Below are 16879 nucleotides of genomic sequence, written 5' to 3'. Positions count from 1 at the left end.
TTTTTTTTTTTTTTTTCAAAACGGTACTTAGTTTCCGAATACGCCTCGTATAAGCCGAATCAAATAAAAACATCTGCCTTGAAGATGAGGATAGTGCTGACAGATCAACTTCCAGTTCATTGTGTGTCGCGACCTCCCCCCCCCCCAAGCAGAGCAGCTTGAAATTGATTAACAGATTTCGGAATGGTTTGAGAAACAAATCACCTCTCTGTCACTTTCTTCATACCTTTATCCATTATTCCACTTTTTGTTTAATGGACATCAAAATATGCTTTCGATTTGTAGATCCTTTGGCAGCTCCAGAATTGGAAACTCTTTTTGACATAATTGAAAGTTCAAGCTTACTTTTTATAAAATTGCTCTAACAGTCTGCAAAAAATAATAAGCCGGATCCAATTAGAAGATTAAGGAACAGCGCAATCTGCAACATGAACTGAAATAGATAATTAGATAACTTTAGCGTAGTTTATACCGTCCATTATACATTAAGCATGCATGCGTAAATGTATTATGCACAGAAAGTTTATAGCTTTGAGGTCCAGATTATAGATCATTCCAGACTATGGATGTCCGGATTCAAGACTTTATACTGTATTACTATAGGCTCCAGTGCAACTTCCATAGTTAGGGGTTGTTGGGAAGTAACATGCAGGAGTCTCAATTAGACAGGAGAAAAATTGTGTTTATGATACACCGACTTATTTTTTATTTAGACATTCTCCATTTGTGACATTCTCCATTCCCAGATTTTATAGGGGGGATAATTTTTCCCCTGTCTGACTGGTAGTCATGATGTCAGGATATTAAATAACTTTAGATTTTGACCTTTCTGTTGAATTATTTTTATTTATTTATTTTTGTTTTGTCCTCAAGTTGTGCTGAGAAAATGAACCTCAGAATTCAAGAATTTTAATATGTTATCCAGTTACTAGATTTCATTTGTATTTTCTTATTAAATAAATATAAATGAAATATATTTATAAGTGTAATTTTAATATTAATTTATAAATGTATTTTAATAACTTCATTTTTTAATTTGTTTTTCATGAATACAGCTTTCAAACTGTGATTTAATTAAACATAATAAATCAATTATTAATTTTAATAATTTAATTATTTTAATATTAAGTTTCTTATTCTTATTTGAAGGGTTAGGTTTCAGAAAATTTTAATATCTGTCTTGCTTCTGTATATCAATTTAAATAAATATAAAAGCATTTCTAAATTTATTTAAACAATTGCTATAGAATTTTAAAAAAGTGCAGTTTCTTTCTCATCAGCATACCATTTGAAAATGACAATTTATATTACTTCAATTAAGAATAAATAATAATTTTGGTAAAAGAATCTTTTATACTTAAGTTCATTTCATAATTCTTTTTGTTTTTTAAGCCAAATAAAATTTCTTTGGAAAAAAAGTCTACTAAATTAATTCTGTTTTTAGAATATTTTCAATTTTTTATTCATAGTTGTTCTATATAGATTGAGCCTATTTGTCTAATTCTTTCAGAATACTTAATTTTGTTAATTACAGTATTTAATGTTGAGTGAGTAGTTACAGCTGTAGTTCTGTTTATGCATGAAATAAGATATTTATATTTATTTAGTTTTATAAGTTATAATGCTTATATGTAAATATTTCATATTTAATAGAAGAGTCTCCCCCTTTTTTTTAATAGGTACCTACTGATAATGCTCAACAGACGGCGCAGACTGCTCAAGTTCAAGTTCAGCAAGTACAAGTGCAAAATGCACAACAGGTCAGTATTTAAAAGTTTTGAAAATGAGTTATTTAAAATATCTAGCTAATTGGAATACAAATATGTAAAATCCATAATTTTCTTCCCATTTTTATAGTTTAAGTAATGAAAGCTGAAAGTGTGTTGCTATTTTCATCTGATATAACTTGATCAATTTCATTAAATTTATTTTTCATTTTTTGCTTTATGTCAACTATAATTCAATATTTTACTGATCTATAATACAACTGTGAAAGGTTTTCTTAGTTCTTTTACAACAAAAGTGATCTGCTATCATGGTAATTCCAAATGATTAAAAAATCCATATACAGTGCTAATTTTTATTCTGCACTTGAAACAGTTTCTCATGATATGTTTGTTTGATCAGCCTTGAGTTGTCCTTAGGATTGCTTTTAGGCTTGTTCCTGTAAGTTTGGATTAAATTTACCCAGTCTGCTCAAGGCTCCTTTTTCTTTATTTCTAAATACTGATATTTCAAGAACATCCTGTAGAATTTGAGTCCTGATTTTGACTTTTCTATAATATTTGAAAACAGGTTACCTATAATATTACTTACTTAAGTACTTTTTGTGAAACCATAAAATGAGAAGAAATTAGAAAATGTTTGCTTGCCTTCATGCTGCAAAAATACTAATAACTGTTCGCCTGACATTAATATGGGGAGATCTGTAAAAAACCAGACAAATATATAAAAGTTCTATCAAGATCAGAATCTTAACAGTAGCATTTATTATTGTGTGTCATTTACAAATTTACAACCATATAACTGTTACATTATTTTCATAGAAATGTTACATTATTTTTTGTGCATAACAACTATAAATAAAACATCCCATTTTGCTATCAGAGATTCCACACTGCTTACCTCTTAAACAAAATGAGGGCCCACTAGCAGTCAAACACTAAATTTGCTGAACACTGGTAGTTTCAACCTGGATTTTCTTCCAGGCGAATAGGCTGACCTGCATGGGCATTTTCGTGGCTTTCCCCATGTGTGACATGTAAACAAGCCAGTTATCCTCAGAAAGTCCTCAACAAAGGTATCTCTTCCCTTAGGCAGATAATCCTGGTGTGCTTTGCCATAATGAACTAAAACAAACAAAACCTAAAAGATATGATGTAATACTGAATGTATGAATCAAATATTCTGAGTAAACTTATCTCTGTATACTTCATTATGAGCTTTCTTTTTTCAAATCTTCATTAGCTTAAAGATTCTGCGGTCTTTTTTCTTGGGGAAAGGGAAGTGTGGAAAAGCCATATTTTAAACACATATCAAATGGTAGTAAGAAAATAAATAAAACTAAAATAGTTTTAAAAATTTAAGATCTAAATGACAGGAATCACCTTTGATTCCTGTTATTTAATAGAAAATTAAGGAAACCAAACAATGATCAACACAGATTAAATATTTAATTCATCAGCTAAATAATTTAAGTGATATTACGGCTGCTATGTTATTACTTTATTATGTAATCACTTAGTATCATTGTTTCTTTATTGTTTGGGGGGGTTATATAAGCATTTTATTTATATTTTTAAATGTTCTCTTATATCAATATCAAAGATATTTTAATTTCTTTTGTTCAATCCCATCCCCTTGTGAATTTCTTAAGCAAGTAAAAACTATAACTGTTAAAGTTACTATTCCAGCTCCCCCCACCATTAGAATCAAAAGTTTATCAGTTAGTTTTCAAATTCATCTTGAATGCATGAACATCAGTAATATGCATTTTAGAATTTTTACCACAAATTTAAGTGTATTCCAACTTTATTATAATAAATACACCAATTGTAACCAAATGAAAGGGAGAAAATTTCGTTTTCATTTTACCATTATATGTGATATGTCACAGTAATGTAGAGCAGATGATCGTAATTGAAATTAATCGCATAAAATAACTTTATCATTGGTTCTTTTTTGACACATGCAAGTGTTATTAAGGTATGAACAACCTAAGCATCCTTACTTGTATTGTATGAATGAAAAATATATTTCTAGAATAATTTTAAAATGTATAAATGTGCATTTGTATTTCAATAAATAATAATTTATAACTTATATTAAAGAATTCAGCACAGCAAGTGTTACAACTACAGCAGCCAATGGCAGGTCAAGTTAATCAAGCAACTGGTGGTATCCAAATTGTTCACCAATTTCTGAACAGCAATGGTGAAATACAGCAAATACCAGTAAATATAGTCTTTAATCAGCTTTAGTTTACATAAAAGCATTTTTTTAATTTAATTCTTATATATGTATATATATATATATATATGTAATGCAGGTGCTGTATAATTTCCTTTTTGTGTAGCTCCAGTTAAATCAAAATCAACTACAACTGATACGTATGCAGATGCAAGGACAGAATACTAACCAACCTATCATTATTCATGCTGCACCTGTACAGCAAAATGCAGCTCAAGTTCAACAGACTGCAACTCAGGTGAGTGCTGAGAACGTATGGAATGGGGTTAGTTCACATGAACCCCAAGAGTTTAACCAGGTGAGTTCGAAGACACCCAAAGTTGTTATTATTAAATAATGAGTTGAAACAATTTCAAAGACCTCTAAACAAAGTATAAAAATTAGTTGTTTGCCTGTTCTCTTTTAACATATTGCAGAACCAGGACTGGCATATCAGACCTTTGGTAAAGCAATTTTGAACCTTTTATAAATAAATATCTAGTTTGATCTGCATATGAAATGATTTTAGTCATTAGTTTTATCATTATGTAATTAATCCCTACCATTGTGACCTTAGCATTTGTAAGTATATTTGCATCTTTCCTTTCTTTGTTATTATTATTTTTAAAAAGCTGCCATTAATAACAACGCATTTGTTTAAATTATTTTTATGTTAATATCTGCTTTGCAAGTTATTACAATTGAGACATTTAATAACAATTTATATATTATGTACTAGAGACTATTTTTTTAATCAGACTGGCAGTCTACTGTAAAATATCTAATATTATATTTTTAAAAAATAGACATGTCATATAAAAATATGAAATACTTTATAATTTTATAAATAAATTTATCATTTCAAATGAATTAATCTAGACCAGTATGCATCAGAAGAAAAAAAAAAAAAAAAAAAAGAAATCCAATCAGTTTAAAAAAAAATTATTAAACATACAAAACTTATTAGTAACTATAAACTTTAGCTGTATTAAAATGAAATGTTCCTTGTGGAATCTTAGAAAATTTTAAAATAAATTAGACTTTATTGTCAGTTTTAACAAAACATATCTAAGCAATTATTATCCTGAAAAAAATTTAACTTAGAAATAAAATTATATGTTGTCACCATCATTTCAATTTAAGCTTCATTAATATTCATCAAAATATCATTCAAATATCAAAGTATCATTCATTATTCATGAGTGGTATTTCTTGTTCTAGATTTTTTAAACAAAAATTGCTGTGTGAGACTTATAAAAAATATTTAAAATAAATTATTATGAAATATAAATATTTAACAATGAGAGAAATATGAATATTAATAAGAGAAATATAAATATTTCTCTCATTGCAATGCTTGATTCTGATTGATACTAAAATATGCCTTATGTATTTTCTTTTCAAGCAAGAATTCTTTAACCAAGTGCAAAGCCAAAATGCAACATTACTTTCAAAAATATTTGTCATTATCCTTTTAAGTACACAGACATGATTCTTGGACTATGTCTCAATAATTAATATAAGATGTACATTGGAAGAAAAGGAATCAAGGTACAGAATGAGAGGGTCATTTTGAAATTATAATAAAAAAATAGCACTATTTGTGGCCTTTGGGGGGAATTTTAGGGTTTCAGGACAAAATCCTTGGCCGCTTGGAGGGTTATAATTTTTGTGGGTTTTTAGAGTCAAATAAATCTCACAGAGCTTATAATAAGTTTTATTCTCATTAATTTCTGTCTATTCAGTATATTTTCACTGTAGGCATTTTTGAAATTTTTTAATGGCAACAAAATGACTGAAAGCATTAAGTCAATTTGGAACTGAATACAGTTCATACTGTTGTCACATTGAAAATAAGAAGTTTTTGAGTGGATTTCGGGTGATTTAAATGTTAAAATTCTGTAGATGGTATGCCTTAATTCTTGTAAATGTAAGACGAGAAAGATAGAAAATTAAACAAATTGAAAATTAGAAATATGTTTACAAATTGCAGCCATTAAAATAACATTATATAATAACAGTAAGACTGATGTTAGCAAATCATAGGAATCCTAATACTTACTACATATCGTAATCCTTCTATGCATACTATCAAGGGTTAGTATAAATCCTAAACAATTTATTCTAATTTCTGATAGTATTTGTGATAAAACAATGAGGTAAGTATAAATTTGCATGCAAAACAAGTTGAATTGCTGACAATATAAAGTCAATGTTCTCAAATATTTAGATATGATATGAGAATTATGCTACATTCACAAAGCAACAGTTAATTTCATGATGTTTACTTTTTGTAAATTATAAATACATACTTTTTAAATAATATATTAAATCATATATCTTTTATGTTAAATAATAAGAAATTTAAAGCAAGGAGAGCACAGATGTTTGAAAATATCATATTTTAAGCATAGTAAACTTCATTTATAAAAACAGCAAAAATTTTATATTTTAATAATGCAAGATGAGTTTCTGGCATTTTATTTCTATCTGCTTATTTCTCTAAAATAACTGTAACTGCATGCATTTTCATGCAAACTAATAAATGTAATTCTTGAAAAATTTGTCATTGTAGTTCTATATCTGTTTTATAGAAGGGGCAGGAGATCTGCCATATTTTTAACTTTTAATCATTTTAATGTATAACATTTCTTTGCAGATATTTTCCCTGTCCTTTTTGTATTGCCTTTGCATCTTTTATAAAGCATGACAAACTAAAAATTGAATTTTGCCTGGATATTTTCATTTAGAAGAATAAGCAAAATATTTAAAAATTTTTTAAACTTTTATAACCTATTTATTAGCTTTAATATATAATTTATTATCCGCATATTTAAATTATACCTTTGCATGCTTATTATTATTTTGTTTTCCCATCAGGGGACTGTGTTTCAACAAGCTAACCAACATCTAACACAGCAGCAACAAGCACAGGTTGGTTTTGCTATTTAACATCTCTTACATAGATATCAATGGTTTAAAAATGCCTGGAATGATTAAAATACTAAACTTGGCATATTTTTCTGTATGCCTTAGCATTATTTAAAAATCCTGATTTTTTTTAATATGTTAGTAGTATCTATATATTGTAGTTCATAATTAATTTTTAAGGATAAAAAGGAACATCTCCCATTTAGCATGATCTGAAAAATGGTCCAGAACTAAATTTTTTTCGCCATTCATATTATGGTGATTATTACTTCATAAGATTTTTCTGATTTCAAAAACTTCTGAATTTTAGATCATCAGTTTAAATATAGTAAGATGACATACAGAAATAATGAAATTAAAAATAGGGCATGGTTGTTTGTAAAATAAAGAGCATTTCTTACTTTAAAAAAACAAAATTTACACCCCCCCCCAAAAAAAAAAAGAAAGAAAAGGAGAAAGCTTTAGTGTTAACATTTATTTAAAAAAAAAAAAAAAAAATTCTTTCAACATGAGTGGACCCAACAGTGCTGAGTGGTTAACCCATTCATGACGGGCATCTCTGTTACTGAAGCGCTGTCTTGGAATGGCACGTTAACCAGATGCATCATCTTGTGGGGATGGGCAATTCGCGCTACTAAGCCTAACTTTAGAGAAAAAAAAAATCGTATAAATTAAATTTTTCATCCAATTGTTCCAATTTTTGGTGCATTACGAGAAGAACATTCAGGTAGTTTTCAGAATTAATTTTAAAGCTTTATTATTATATTTTCCTTAAAAATTTAATAAAATACACATTTTAGAAAAATATAATTTTCCCCTTATCCCACAAATAAATATATATGGAAAAATATCCAAACAATCGCAGATTTTATTTAACACAACACAGAATTAAAATTTTAAAACTGTCTTTCATAAAAATTCAATGTGCAAACAATGAAAAGAAGCAATATTTCAAAGTGTATGATATTCTTTGAAACATGGGTGTACGTAAAGTCCAAGTCCAACATTGCATATGTCACAGGAATAGAATATCTGCTGCTAGTTTACTCAGCAAATTTGACCATTTGTGTATGTTCTCCTAGGGTTAGAGAGTGCTTTCATCTTGCCATTAATAAAAAAAAATTCGCTAAGCACTACAAAATATTCCTCTCAATGCGGGAAAACTCAAAATAAAAAAGTCTCTAATGATAGAACATCTACTCCACTATAACGGGATAAAAAAATAAGAAAAATTAATAAATTAAATTAAAAAGTATTCCAGAGCATTGAGAACATGTTCATTTGTTTATATAAAATGATGCAATAAAAGTCATTATATCGCTCAACACTAACGAATTAGCATTTGTGTATATTCTAGGTTCTGTTTGCCATTCTGAGGATACAAAATATTCATTTCACTGTCAGAAAAATCTAAGAGTAATAAAAAAAAAATCTCTAATGATGGAACATCTATTCCAGTATATCGCAAAAATAAAAATAAAAAGTACCTCAATGCAGCCAGGAAGGTGCATTTGTTTATATCAAATGCCCCAGTTAAAGAGACATTACATTGCTCAACACCCACCCACGAATCTCACTCTCATTCCAAAACAAAATACCAAAAATGAAAAACATTGCATAAGAATGAAGGTAAACATACTTAACTTTCGATATATTTCACTATAACAGACATACTGCTATATCTAGCCGCAATAAAAAATACTAATTAAATGTTCTATCTAAAAGGTCAAATGTGGTATGTCGGGCCATAGAGTGAATTAAATGGTGATTCAAATATAACGCACCCGGCCATGAGATAATGTTTGCTGCTAATGCATATATGACACGCCCATATTGAACGGGTTAAGACTGCTGAATACAGGTAGTGCAATCTGCCTTGGGTTCATTCCCAAGCCTTAGGCTGGCTGAATGGTTTTCCACATGTTAACATGAACACAAGCCAATTTCCCTCAGAAAGTCCTCCACAAGAGCATTCCTCATCTTAAGCAGGATAGCCAGAACTAAAAGACTATGTCTTAGCCTTTCATTTGTGATATTTGAAAAACTCTCGAATTTACAGCTATCATTATAAATTACACTAAGCATTTTTTAGCATATCTACAGACATGTCCTCCCATGACCTTGCAGTGCTCCACACAGCAGATATTATTTTGAAATATTTCATCAATTCTTGAATGAGACCATTAAAAAATTTGTAACCTTTTGAAAATAGAACATTGATTTTGAAAAAGCTACTTTATATCTCTGCATTTCAAGATATGTAGAATTGCTGTATCCATTGGCTAAATGATGCATGTACCATTTGCAGAAAAAAGTAGGGCATAGACATTATATTTTACTTCAATAATACTAACAGTTATCTATAACCAAGACAATTTTTTGCATCATGCTGTCAGTAAGCTGATTTAAAATTTTGCTGAGCTTTGGGTATGAAATGATTCTCAAATCAACCAATCGTTAATACTTGTGTCATCCACACTTGTTTATTTGGACAGCAGATGAGAGGGAAGATCTTTACTTCTTTAAGTGTCTGAGATTGTGAATTTTTTCAAACTACAAAAAGTTTTGATTTTGTGTGTTCCTACAGCATTTGCATAAGCCAAATTCCATAGCCCTGCTTTTGAATTTTTGATAGCAGGCGGTTTAGCAGATGTGTCTACATATTGTAGGGTATAAGTTGACATCAGCATTATAAGTTTATTCTATGTATAACTTTTCACTGTTATAAAGTTTGATGAATTTATCTATAATTTGTTGAGTTGCGTTGGTATCAGCTGAAGGTTTTTTGGCTCTGATTTTTATATTAGATTAACTAATTTATCAAATACATGTGTATTTAGTTCCATTTCCTGACAAAGTGAGCCATTAACACTGGATTTATCAATGGTCCTTTCTCACTGCAATTTAGCTCACCCATTCAAACATAACTTGGTTGTGACTGTCACATTTAGCATAGCAAAGGATTTTTCTGTTATTCATTACAAGTGAAGTTTCAGAATCTGCAAAAAGTTCATTTTCTCTTTCTTTATGCTATATATTGTTGACTTTCTAATACCATACATCTTGCATAATTTTGCTACAAATATACCTTTAGCCATTCTTCAGTAACCTTTTCAAATGACTGGCATCAAAACATGATTTCACTTTTGCAGACCTTGAAGTAGGTTCAGAATTAGAAACTCTTTAAGACAAACCGTAACCTCGAATTTTATCTGTGGTAACAGGCTGAATAAAAGACACTGATAAGAGATCAAACAAAATAACAAGCTGGATCAGAAAGTTATTAAAGAAGAATGCAGTTTTCAATGCTAGCTCAGTTTTTTAAGTTCATTGAGATCTTTCTTTTTTCTTCCCTGCTGCACTAATAGAAGGAAACCAGAAAATTCATTCCACTTTGATAAATATGTTTTTGGGTTTTGCTTATTGTCTACAGAATTATGTGTGCTCCTCCTAAATTACTCAAAGGCGAAAATGTGCTTCACTGGTCAGCAAATGTTTTTTTTTTTTTTTTTTTTTAATACTAGATTCTTTGTTTTACATTTTTTGAGGAAAAGAAAATTTCTTGAATCATTTTGTGGGTGGTCTAGATTATAAATCATTCCAGCTAATTGGAACTTCGAAGTTTAAATTTTGTGTTGTATACTGAAACCTGTCTAAAATGCCTAATTGAAGACAGTTTGGGTCATCTAACTGTTGCCTTAAATTTTTAGTACTGATGTTTTGCACAGCATATCCAAAAAGTAGTACCTGTTTGTTATTAAAAAAGGAAAGAAAAAAGTTAATTGAAGAATTTTTTTTTTTTTTTTTTTTTTCCAAGTAGATATATTGGGCTATTAATCCAAACAAGCAATTATGATACTGGGAACTAGTTATTGTCAGTTCATTGAGAAATGCAGTTATTGTTTGTGTAAGCTTTGGGGGGGGGGTCAGCAAAGCATTTTTATTATAATTTGGTGAAAACAATGATACTTGTTGGGAATGTGATCAAATGCTGACAATCTTTCCACCAGAAATTCCAAAAGATATGTCTGTATATACACCCTGGCAGTATTGTGGAGGATGGTCAATTTTTTTGTAAAGAAAGCTTTGCTTACAAGGATGGATGCTATAAATGTATGACAAGGATGTGTATAAAAACTTCTGTCCCATGTGATAATTGCATCAGTGCTATGGATGCCTGTATTGAATTTTGAATATAAAAAAATCTGTTTTAACTTCTGTCACCTTATAACCAAATAAGCAGTATTGTCTAGATGTATTTCATATGTTTTAAGAAATGCTGGTTGCTGTGAAAGGTTTGACTGTATTACACTTTGCAGATGGAGGAACAAGTACCTAGAATTTTATTTTAAAAAAAAAAAAATTAGGTTTTAAGTAGAGTGGAATTCTGCTTGTGTGGCTTTCTGTTTCCAGGATCACTTTTCCCCATTTTTGGCTTGTAAAATTAGCTCATTAGTTTATTTATGTACTTAAATTAAATAACATTAAAAGATAACACATTACAAGAGGCCTTTTATTTGTTAATTTTATATTAATTAAATAAGTAATAGCTTAATTTTAGTTAAAAATATGTTACAGATGTTATTGACCAGTTTTAGCTCTTAAAAATAAAACAAAATTGTGTGTTTAATTTTAGAGCCTATATCGCTCAAAAATATTAAAATTTTGTTGAAAAAATGTGTTTTGTACTCTATTTTATGGTAATAATTTTTTCTGATTGCATATTCTTTGTTGAAAGTTTTTCTCACTTGCATTGCATTAAATACATATTTGACATACAGGCTATTCATAGTTTTCCAGTAGCTAGCTGTAATACCAATTAATCATCATATTTGACTGCTACTATGTATTAAACCTCTACTTTATGTGTATTCTTTGCTATAGATGCTATTCTGTGCTAAGTATAGCATATGATATAATACGAAGACTGAAATCCAGAATTATTAAGACTTCAGCAATTCCAGACTCTGGAAATTTTCATATTTTAGATTATCAATTTAAATCTAGCAAGATAACATATAGACATGGCAACATTGAGACTTTGCTTATTATTTAGGTCAGAGAAAAAAATGCTAATTGCTTCATAGCCATTTAAGGCCTGAAAGTGCGATTGTGGCCAACATCACTATGTCAACTTGTTGTTGGGCGCCCTGCAATTCACTAGCTGGAGTGATTTTGAAAGTGATGTGTAGGAATCTCAGTTAGTCAGGAAAAAAATCACATTTATGACACTTCTGCTTGTTTTAGTTAGGTATTGTATTCTCCATGCCTAAATTTTGTAGGAAAGAGGTGGGTTTTTTTTTTCCCCCTCTGGTATTCTGAATATTAGACATCCAAATTTTGTGCTTTGTACTTCAGCAATAATATTCGCAAAATGTTTAAGAGTTGAAGCATTAGTTATGTTAAAAATGTAAGGGGGGCAGAAAGTAATGTCATTCAAATTAAAACAAATAATTTTATAATGCATTTTCATATTAGGTCAGTAATATAATCATCCTTAGTGGACAAATTTTCAATTCCAGATCTGTAAAATAAAGATGGTTTTTGATAAATAAAAGATGATTTGGAAATTCCATTTTTGACTTCTTAGAAATTTTGAAGCTTTCTTAACACTTTAACCAAAAATAAAATATTGAAACTTCGACCATGAATTTATTGGGTTATCGAATTATTTAACTTGACTTATCTTCTAAGTCCTAGTTCCGACAACAATTCCATCAAAAATTATGAATTACTTAAGCTGAAGTAAAAGATTTAGTAAATATTCACTGTATGTTAATAAAGTAATCAGAGTGTAATAAAAATAGATTATAGAATTTATGCTGATGCAACTTTTTGTCTGACTGCACAACATGTAATAGAAGAGAAGGCTTGTAGAGATCTGTTTTTGACATGCCTCTAAAAGTAGATGTCCTTTTGTCTCTTCAGTGTTAAAAAACTTTCCTTTGAGAGGCAACATTAGTTTTTGGGAAAGGAAAAAAATCACAAGAACACAAATTTGATGAACATGCAGGACGATTGAGTACACATACTTATTTTCGGAACACAAGCGGTTCTCCAAAATGAAAAGATGCATTGTCATGCAATACAAAACATTTGGAATATGTTTTCTGACTGAAAACGTAAGATTAAAAGTCATCTGCTTAATTCACAGCCATTTAGTCACATTTAGCCATTAGTTTTACAAGTCAACTACTCGAGCAATTGCAGAATCGTTTTGATCCTGAGCTTGTAAGACAAACCTAATAGCACTGGATTTAAACACTTCTTTAATCTTCCGAGAACGTTCCTTCTTTAGCTCATATTCCAAGAATATTAAGTGAATACAATCACTGCAAAAGAAATTGAATATTCATTTGCACTACGGCTTTACTAACGAGTTACTAGTTTACTAATGAGTTAAGAAAACTTAAATTCTGCTTTTTGTGTCTAAGAATACAATATTTTAAATATTTACAAATAAAATATTAAATTACGAGTTACTAGTTTACTAATGAGTTAAGAAAACTTAAATTCTGCTTTTTGTGTCTAAGAATACAATATTTTAAATATTTACAAATAAAATATTAAATTGGAGATTTAATTGGAGCCTCACCAGTTGCCTAGCATTTGAAGATTGTTAAATACTTATTGTTTGTTGCGAAGTCTAACCAAGGCTGCATGGTTGGTTTTCGTAGTTTTCTAGGTTCTCTTTACAAAGGTTCTCTATGAAAGCATCTTAACCAAATAGCTTCCATGTTCTTTCTATGTTCAAATAACCAACTAACCTAGTTTAAGCGTGATTTCAAGTGAAGTTACTAACCCGAATACTCATTAAAAATCATGTAACTTGCCAATCAGGAGTAACATGAAAGAAACGGCGCCAATAATTGAATTGCTGTTACGGTACGCTGTTTCTAAACTTAGATGAGCATTCCTTAATTAAATAGAATTGATTTGTAACTTTTACTAGAGCTGACGGTAAGAATTGAAGTGTAAATAAATAATATCGTGTGCAATCTTGATTAATATAAAATTAAAAATATTTGCATAGAAAAGTATTTGCATTCAGACAGAAAGTTTTTTGAAATATTTGCAATTTCTTTATAAAAAGGATTTATTAATAACTGTAATAATTACTTATTATATTACTGATGATTATGATTCAGTTCTTGACAATTACATTCTAAATTAGAATTTTAAGGATATAATGAAAATACGCTACGCACAAAAATACATTTTAGGATAAAAAATGAGTTGATATTTTCTGTTTTAAAACTTCTTAAATTCATTTAATAAACATTGTATCCTCATTGTTAATTGAATCCAGAATGTTGGGTGTTGTTTATACAATTATTCTTACTTGTCTACAGAACCTACTGACTTATCCAGCCATTAAGTAGCTTCATTCTACATATTCAGATCATTTCTACATAACCATTGAACTTCCATTAATTCAGTCTCTAGAGGGTTGTATGTTTATATCACAATTGGACTTTTATAAATATGATTATTCTAAGTCTTATGTTTCTATAAAAATATACTGTGCTTTGAAAATATGGATGATAGTATCAGCCACTTCATAAGCAACAGTTTGTTTAGAAATAAATTATGCAGTTAATGTCATAAAATATTTTCATAAAATTCAAATAAACATCAAACAAAAATTCTCAGTTTTAGACAATTCGATTTAAACGAAGTAAAGTAGCAGACGATAAAACGCCGAAGGTAAAAATTTACTCTTATTTTTTTTTTTTTTTTTTAAAGGAAGAAATAGAGAAATTTAAAGAAATAGTTAAAAATTTGAATAATATCATCTATAATTTAAAAAATAGCTTTTCATATAGTATTAATAAATATTTATTACGCATCATTGAGGGGAAAAAATTCATATAATTAATTCTCTATGAAATTTTACTTGAAATTTAAGGTTAAAAATAGCTGTGGCAATTCACTGTAACAAAAATCCATAAACCACATTTGGCGTTATTATCGCCCAAAAAAAAGATGCCAAATTTCAAAACGCGAAAATATGTAAATTCGTGAATATCTTAGAAAATTTTGAATAAAAAAAGTCTAATTTTTTGCAGATATTCTTAAAAATACACCTACTTTAAGATAATGGTAAAATTTTTATAGGTTATAATTCAAAAATCTTTTTGAAAAATTTATAAAAATTATTTAAAAATAGGAATTTAAAAAATAAAACACAAAAAATGGGTAAACTTTATTTGGAATGAACCTAAATTTCAAAATGTGAAAGGAAAAATACTAATAAAAGTTTAATAAAAAAAGATATATTAATAAATATTTACCAAATTCAATTAACATTGAGGAGCTAAAATTTTGAGAGCTAATATTTTAAAAACTACTCGTTCAATTTTTACAAAACTTGGTATTCTGGCATAATTTGAGTCGTAGAATCAAAATATGGAAAAAAATTGGTATGTTATTTCAGAAAAAGTCCGATTTTGTGTCAAAATACCTATGTTAGAATAGTGCTATATATAAATCTAATATATATCCTAAGTCGCGCTTTCGAGACATGAAAAACGCAGGTTGAATTTTGTCAATCGGCCCAGTAGAACAGAAGATATAGCACTGCCCCCCCCCTTTTTTTTTTTTTTTTTTTTTTTTTTTGAGCAGTGAACCTCAATACTAATAATAAAATGCAGATGATATAGCATTTGGCAATTGTTTATCGCCATGGCTACCGATTGATAGGCTATGTTTAGGTAGCCCCAAGAAAAAAGCGATTAATAGGCTATTGGTCGATAGGCGTTGCCAAAAAAAAGCCGATCGGTCGGTAAACGTTGGTGATGAAAATCCGATTAATAGGCTATCAGTCGGTAGACGTTGGCAATAAAAAGCCGATTAATAGGCTACCGGTTGGCAATGTGTTGAGAAGAGACGCAACAACCTGAATAAGTGGTAATCAGACAGTGTGATGTTGGGCAAATTAGATAGGTAAGGTAATACCTTCCATCCAAAGTCTGTTTTTCAGATTGCAGTCTTGCATTGCTATGCTGTAGAATGGCATCTTTTCTGTTAATTAGGGCTGGATGCTTTACAATAAAACTTGTTTTATTTTATTTAATAGTTGATTAAGGGGTGCATATATGGTTTGAGCAGTATTTAATTAAATAACTCATTAAAAACTGCAACAATATATTTCTGGCTGAACATGTTAGAAGATGGTATTCAGCTGCAGAAAAAAAAAAACTTTTACTTTTTAAAACACATAACTTTTTACATTTTTTATATTACATGTACATGTAAAAATACTTTTTTTTTTTTTTTTTTTTTTGAAAAAACTGGTTGATAAATTTTGTATAATTTTAGACTGTATATCAGATACAACAAGTAGCTCAACCATCTGGACAAGTTGCTACAACTGCTACACCTGTATTCCTCACACAGGCACCTGGAGGGGGAACAGCAACAGTTCAAATTCAAGCAGTTACTACTGACCAGCATTCTTCTACAGATGAAGAACAGCAACAGTCATAGGTCAAAAGTATACAAAATAATTGTCCACTGACAAGTGTTCCTGTACATAATATGTGAATTTTCTGTACCAAAAACTTTTTAGTCAATAAAAGTGATTTTATAACTGTGTTGTAATTATAAAAATGAAAACATAAGTTCACAATTATTACACATTTACTCTACTATCTGGAAAAGTGCTTCTGATTTTTTTTAATTCAGTAACTCTTAATCATAAACTTATATCATATTTTCATGTGAAATTAAATAATAAACTATTAGTTCTTTTAAAGGGTGAGTGGGAGACATTCTCAAAGCAGTTTAAGAATCACTGATACATAAAATGCATAGGAAATTCTAATAATGATACTTAATATCATTCACAAGTCATTACTTCACTGGTCTCATACTGGTGACCTGCAGCCCCCAAAGCAATTTTATGCAACTCACTAATATATTTCTGTTATGTATTTGTTTTAATACAATCCTTAAAGATTAATATTATTATGATTTATAATAACATAAATTCATTAAT

The 16879-nt window shown here is 29.1% G+C and overlaps 1 protein-coding gene across 3 annotated transcripts in view; it reads left to right on the top strand.

Moving 5' to 3' along the window:
• LOC118192130 (nuclear transcription factor Y subunit gamma-like) overlaps positions 1-16471 on the top strand; it is a 64120-nt gene extending 47649 nt beyond the window's left edge. The window contains exons 7-11 of one of the 3 annotated variants that reach the window (XM_035363031.2): positions 1680-1760; positions 3831-3953; positions 4076-4207; positions 6829-6882; positions 16201-16471. In XM_035363031.2, coding sequence (XP_035218922.1) covers positions 1680-1760; positions 3831-3953; positions 4076-4207; positions 6829-6882; positions 16201-16368 — 558 coding nt within the window. In that variant the 3' untranslated portion in view covers positions 16369-16471. Of the gene's footprint in view, positions 1-1679; positions 1761-3830; positions 3954-4075; positions 4268-6828; positions 6883-16200 lie in introns of all 3 variants that reach the window. The other 2 variants (XM_035363030.2, XM_035363032.2) reach the window with 2 other exon arrangements.
• Positions 16472-16879: the final 408 nt, after the last annotated feature.

The sequence above is a fragment of the Stegodyphus dumicola genome, chromosome 12 (assembly GCF_044657685.1).
Source record: "Stegodyphus dumicola isolate Sdum_Otavi_A_Nest chromosome 12, ASM4465768v1".
In the NCBI taxonomy this organism is placed as follows: domain Eukaryota; kingdom Metazoa; phylum Arthropoda; class Arachnida; order Araneae; family Eresidae; genus Stegodyphus; species Stegodyphus dumicola.
The sequence above is the reverse complement of the archived record's forward strand: the minus strand, read 5'-3'. Positions and strand labels throughout refer to the sequence as shown.